Source organism: Ictalurus furcatus, chromosome 16, assembly GCF_023375685.1.
Source record: "Ictalurus furcatus strain D&B chromosome 16, Billie_1.0, whole genome shotgun sequence".
In the NCBI taxonomy this organism is placed as follows: domain Eukaryota; kingdom Metazoa; phylum Chordata; class Actinopteri; order Siluriformes; family Ictaluridae; genus Ictalurus; species Ictalurus furcatus.
This window is the reverse complement of record NC_071270.1, coordinates 8,188,812-8,195,000: the sequence shown is the minus strand read 5'-3', so window position 1 is coordinate 8,195,000 and position 6,189 is coordinate 8,188,812. Positions and strand designations below refer to the sequence as shown.

The 6,189-nt window shown below is 42.0% G+C and overlaps 1 protein-coding gene across 7 annotated transcripts in view; it reads right to left on the bottom strand.

Moving 5' to 3' along the window:
• Positions 1-5,776, bottom strand: part of smg6 (SMG6 nonsense mediated mRNA decay factor) — a 47,175-nt gene extending 41,399 nt beyond the window's left edge. For 3 of the 7 annotated variants that reach the window (XM_053645714.1, XM_053645717.1, XM_053645719.1), the window contains exons 1-6: positions 4,866-5,428; positions 1,944-4,221; positions 1,637-1,829; positions 1,319-1,429; positions 876-982; positions 670-748 (exon numbers count right to left, since the gene is read on the bottom strand). In XM_053645714.1, coding sequence (XP_053501689.1) covers positions 670-748; positions 876-982; positions 1,319-1,429; positions 1,637-1,829; positions 1,944-4,221; positions 4,866-4,956 — 2,859 coding nt within the window. In that variant the 5' untranslated portion in view covers positions 4,957-5,428. Of the gene's footprint in view, positions 1-669; positions 749-875; positions 983-1,318; positions 1,430-1,636; positions 1,830-1,943; positions 4,222-4,865; positions 5,430-5,484 lie in introns of those variants that run through there. The other 4 variants (XM_053645718.1, XM_053645720.1, XM_053645713.1 and 1 more) reach the window with 3 other exon arrangements.
• Between the last annotated feature and the right edge of the window lie 413 nt (positions 5,777-6,189).

Genomic DNA, 6,189 nt, shown 5'->3' with positions numbered 1-6,189 from the left:
ATTTACATCTGACAGGGTTTCCAGAATTGACCGTAGCGAAATGGCTCGATAGCGCCACCTACGATATTTCAACAATGTTTGCCTCACGCTACGTTTTAGCAACATGTACGAAATCCGGTACACATGTGTAACATGCCAATACGTACAAAAGTCTCTTGAACCCATGCCCTAAACTTGACAGGAAGTCAGCCATTTTGATTTTTCTCTTAAATTTTTGCTCAGATTTTGCCATTTCCAGGCCTCGTACTTTAATGAACTCCTCCTAGAGATTTCACCGCATTGGCATCACATTCGGTCAGTCTCATCTAAAGGCCTTGCAAATGCTAAACTGCGAAGCTTGAGTTTTCGCTACATGGCGTGGGCATGGCGGTCTCACAAAGTGTCATGTTTCGCCATAAAACAGGAAGTTGTTATAAGTCAAACACACAATGTTCAATCTGCACCAAACTTCACATACTTGATACGAATCCTGGCCTGAGGACATCTACATGCCAATGTTCAATTATAGTCATAGCGCCTCTTACTGGAAACAGGAAAATATCAAAAACAACTATATAAATCCTAAAAAATGGAAAGGCTTTCCCCTGGCAGAGCAGCCCAAACGTACACCCAGGTGCGAGGGCCCGTTCATCGCTGCCTGCAGCTTTAATTAAATGAATGTTGTCTTACTGTGTACACTGCCAACACAGCAAGCTGGTTGTAAGGTCGTCCATTTTTTGGTGCAATCTGCTGCGCTTTCAGGTACCAACTGTTACAAAAAACCAAACCATTTAAAACAGCCAAAATGGGATACACACCATTAGAGTGTGAACATTTTAAAATCGTATTAAGAAAGACAAATGTATAAGCAAAGATTATGATGCAAAACACCTGACCTGCGTGCTTTGCCAAAATTGGCAGATTCATTTGCTTGTTCTCTATATCTTGCGACATCACCTTGACAGATCATACACCGCTGGGCACTAATCAATGCATATTTCACCTAAAATGAACAGCAAAATTTCTACAATTTATCTAACAACACTTTATAGGAAACAGACATTATAATATAGAATTGATGATGCACATTTTCTGATCCTGAAATTGAGAGACTTATAAATTTCCTATTGTATTCAAACAGCATACCAAGGGTAGTCTCTGCAATTTGTCATGTTTCTCATTTGTTGACTGTATTACATTGTACTTTTTTCAAAATATTGTTGGTCAATAATAGCCAATCAAAAACAGAATATTGCTGAACTGAAAACCAGATTTATTTTAAATGTAAATAAGGAGAGGAAGGATAAACTGAGTAAATATTGGAGTGTGAGATATTTACAGTCTTTCGTAGAGGTTTTGCACGTATTGCCATTCCATCCATGTAGTCTTCTAGTTTAAACTGGAATACAGTTTGTAACTTCAACAGCAGTGAATCAAAAAACATTGCCCCCTAGAACACAAATAGGATGGACAAATGAGCCACAAATAACAGCAGAAAAGCATGCTATGTAAACACTTGTTCCACCACAAATGCATCATCAAGATTCCTGTTGGAACACATATGGAGTATGAGGAAAATTATAGCTCTCAGCAACGACAAAAATCTCAAGAAATTAACAACAAGGAAAAAACCTAGGAAAAAAATTAAGCTATTTACCTCTTCCAGTATGGTTAGAAGCATGGCCCTGATCTGGGGAGCTGTATCTGAATCCTGGTTTTTCAGAAGTTGTCTGAATCTCTCAATGACCTGATAAAACACATTCTTCCACAGTAATTGGTCCACATTCTGTGTGTCAGAGAACTCGATGTCTGTTAGAATTACACTCTCATATAATGTCAGGAGCTCAGCTCTGAGAGAGGAAAAAGGGCAGAAATTAGGCTAATATATTAGCAACAAAATCCTATAATTTGCTTTTCACAACCCATTGTTTACTATTTCCCATGTATAATCAGTGCTTGTTTACCTCAGCTGGGCCATTCTGTCTAGTCCTTCTCGACTAAGTCGTTCCCTGGACAGCAGGTTGCTGAGCTGGAGTTCCTGGCTGTCAGCCATTCGCAGAAGTTTGCCGAGTTCCCCTCTTGTCTGTACCTCTGTTTCCTCTGGGCTAAAGGTGATGACTGTAGGTGGGTAAACTTGACCACTGAGTCCATATACTCCATAAAAAGGTGCCATGCCTGGATTCGGGAACATCCCATTAGAGCCAGGTAACTGGTATGGGAGCTGATAGGAATAGGTGTAGCATGGAGGTGTGTTTGTAGCGTTGGTTGGTAACCGGTAGCAGTAAGGGTTGTCAGTATTCTGATATTTGTAATAAGCCATGGTGGCAGCATGCTGGCCCTGAAAGTCCTCCCCCTGGAGCACAGGAGGGCTCCCAGCAGCTTCATCATCAGTGTCCAGAAAGTGCAGTGGCCCATATCCCCCTTGATGCTGCAAATACAGTGGCTGTCGGAGAGATGACTGCTGGGATTGCTGGCTGCCTGACAGAGCTGGTTTCTTATGAGGATTATTAGGGTCCCACAACCGCCTAGTACTTCCACCACGACTGCCTCTTCCTCTACCTAGGCCAATGCTACTTCTTGCCCCACACATAAGCTGAGGTCCAGGTTCCGAGGAAGTGGTTAATTCAGTGCTTGTTGGGAGTACCAGAATGCCTCTGCCTCTATGACTTTGATTTTTACATTTGGTTTGGTCCTCCCTGGTTCCTGAGGCTGTGCCAGACTGTCTGTCCAGAGAAACTCTCAAGACTCCTCCTTGACCACCAATCAAAGTTCCTCTCAATACTCTGGTATTCCTTTTTGATGTTCTATCATCATTCTGATCTGCTTTGGCTTTGAGGCCTCCATTTCCATCTCTCTCCATTCCCTCATTCTCCTCAAAGGAATCTGTGGACGACATGTCTTTGGCTGTCCTTCTCCTTTGTCTGGACTTGTCTGCTGTGGCCTGGTCCATCTCCTCAATCATCCTTTCATGAGACTTATACATTGGCCCTCTTTCTCCCACCCAGCATTCTGAATTAGCCCTGCGTGTTTCAGACTCTACTGGCCCATCCATGCTGGTGCCACTGCTGGCTGAACTTGTGCTGTATGTCCGGATTCGAGGCCGTCTGATGTCTGATTTGGAATAGCGCTTTGAAGAACAGTTGACCGTGCCATGTTGTGTTCCTTGAGCTTTTCTGCACCTTTCACCATCTCTTTCTATTGGCTGTTTGCCTCTGTGTTTTTCGTTTTTAAAGTTCTGGTCTTGGCTAACATCTTTTCCTTTCACATCCCTCTGAAATCTTCCTTCTACCTTTGGCTCACTGTTTTTCTCTAGCTGATGTGTCAGTAGACATTTTTCATCACCCTCTCCTTCCTCCCTCTTTGCTGAAGCTTGATTGGACCCTCTCTCCCTGCCCCCTCTGGACCTTCGTCGTTCCTGCTCCTTCCTCTCATTCACGTCACCTGTTCCTCCCACTGCTCTTCCTGTTCTGTAGTTAGAGCCCTCACCACTTAAACATCTCCTACCACCATCTTCATTCTTCTTTTCTTTAACTATGGCTGTGGGGCTGTTAATGTTAAGTTTCCCCACCTTATCAGTTATACTTTTAACAGTAGGCTGAGCATAGTTTGAAGAAGACAAGTCTAATTTCTTTTGTTTTCCAAGCACCTGTTTTTTGCTGCTATCCTTGATTTCCCTCCCATTTCTTTTTTCCTCATCCAGATGCATATCCTTATGTTGGTCAACTAAGCCCATCAACCCATTACATGTAGTATCCTCTGCCTTAACCACTTCTTGTGATACCTGCTGCAACTCCTTAGGAGGCCCATAGTCTCTAGAACCTTGACCCCTACGCCCACCAGGCTGGTATATCTCACGGTCAGGCTTGCGCATTTTCCGTAGTTTCGGTGAACCAGGTGTTCCAGTACTTGATAGTTCACTATTTTTAACAGTGTTCCTCCTGGTATGTTGATGACTGAAAGATGCACTGCCATCATTACAGTCAAAATTAAAATTGCTTAGTTCAGACTGGCAATCACTGCTGGTGAATTTCAGGCTTGAACCTGGTAGAGAGCTTGCAGGCATTTTAATGGCAGGATCTGACACAGACTCCTCTGAAGTATATATAGGCTCAGTGGAAATTGCTAGTACATCTCCTTCACATCTCTCCTTGAAGCAGCGTGTCTGTACTGTGCTGGGATTGTACCTCTGGAGGTCTGGCCTTTTCCCCTCTTTATGATGTTTTTTACTTGTCATTTGCACTTCTGAGAAAGAAAAGAGGCACAGTGAAATAGTTGTTGGTATAATGAGCTACTTAATTTCATTCAGGTCATTGTTCACACATTAAGCTCTAATTAGTAATGTGGAATGAGAAACTCCAAATGCATCATGTATGGTGTAGTCATTATACCCGATTTATGATACCATAGCAAATTACATGAATAATAAAAAAGTAAACCATGTTGCTCACGTCACCTGAAAACTATTATAACTAGTTTCCGCGAGTGCATGGACTGACCCTACAAAGTTCAGTTAAGTTTCTCTCTTATTCGAGGCTACAATTAGTAAACTCAAGCCTTACTTTCAGGCAAATACAAGTTCATGATGGGTCTGCTCCACGGTGCTCGGTTGCGGAGAGCTAGCTAGCTAATGTGCCAACAGAAATTTTATTTGGTTGTGATAAAAACATCACCTTTACCCAAAACATCCACTAACTTGACAGTATTAAGCAACGCGCTACCAAAAACCTCATAACAAACAACAGGTTATTCAACTAGCAAACAGCTAGCTTGCTGGCTAACATTAGCTTTAACTCATCGAAACTGAACCAAGGTGTTTTGTTTAACTAAGTTTGCGACTAACTATCTTTAACCGTATTCCACCAGTACACCTAATGGCACTAACTAACCTTTCAAGTTGTCTCTATGTGTAACAATACTCGACGCCTCTGCCCGTAATTCAGCCTCAGAAATTCGTACTCTGTCCAGTTCGTCCGCCATTTTCGTCACCACCGAACACAAACATTACGGCATCCTGTCAGGGTCAAACCTTCACGAGAACAGATTTAGGGTTATGTCTCAACCAACTCCCTAGTTCAGTAAGTTAGGGCACTGATGAGGGAGTCAGACATTTTAAGGTCTGTCTCAACTGACTACGTTTACATAGATAGCAGCAATCTAATTATTGACCCTACTCTGAGTAAGATAATAATGTGATTAAGGTGTTTACATGAGTCGGTTTTAGAATACTCCTGTCATGTTCCCGTTTTACATGTTCTAGAACATGATTAGATTAACAGCCCGCGTCATTACGTCACCGCGCCACGCCGTCCGACGTCCCTCCAGAATTTCACGTATCAACATACAGTTCGTCTACGTTATGGTACCGTATACAGTTTTGGATGTTTTTATTGGATGTATTTAATTTTTTTTACGAACTCTTTCTGTGCAGTTAATTATTTGTCATGCTATACGTGCTAATAGACAACTGCTTGAAGTCGTGTGTTGCGTCCCAAATCGCGTACTTACCGTCTATATAGTAGCCGAGATACATGTATTTTTCCCACTGCAGGCCTATAGTAGGCAAGTATGCGGTTTGGAACGCAGCCGTACTCTCTTGTTCGCCGTAAAACGTAAAACTGCTGTGTGTCCTGTCGCAAAATGCGGTGAAAACTCTCACACGACGTTCATAATGTGATTAAGGTGTTTCGATGTCTGTAATACACGTCCATAATGCGACTAAAACAGCAGTACTCCACCTGTCTTAATTCGATTATTGCTTACTTCGAGTATGACCTTAATTAGATTAAGGTTATTAAAAATTAGCTGCGTTTACATGGACAACAATAATCCACTCTGAATCCGATTAAGACCATACTTTGATTAAGAAACTACAATGTAAACAGCAACTTTTACTTACCTTAATCTAATTAAGGTCATACTTGAAGTAAGCAATAATCAAATTAAGACAGGTGGAGTACTCCTATTTTAGTCGCATTATGGACGTGTATTACAGAAATGTAAACACCTTAATCACATTATGAACGTCGTGTGAGAGTTTTCACCGCATTTTGCGACAGGACACGATCACACAAGGCAGTTTTACGTTTTACGGCGAACAAGAGAGTTCTGTAGTGGGGAAAAATACATGTATCTCGGCTACAATATAGTAGGTATGTACGCGGTTTGAGACGCAGCCCACGGTTTCAAGCAGTTGTCTATTAGCACGTATAG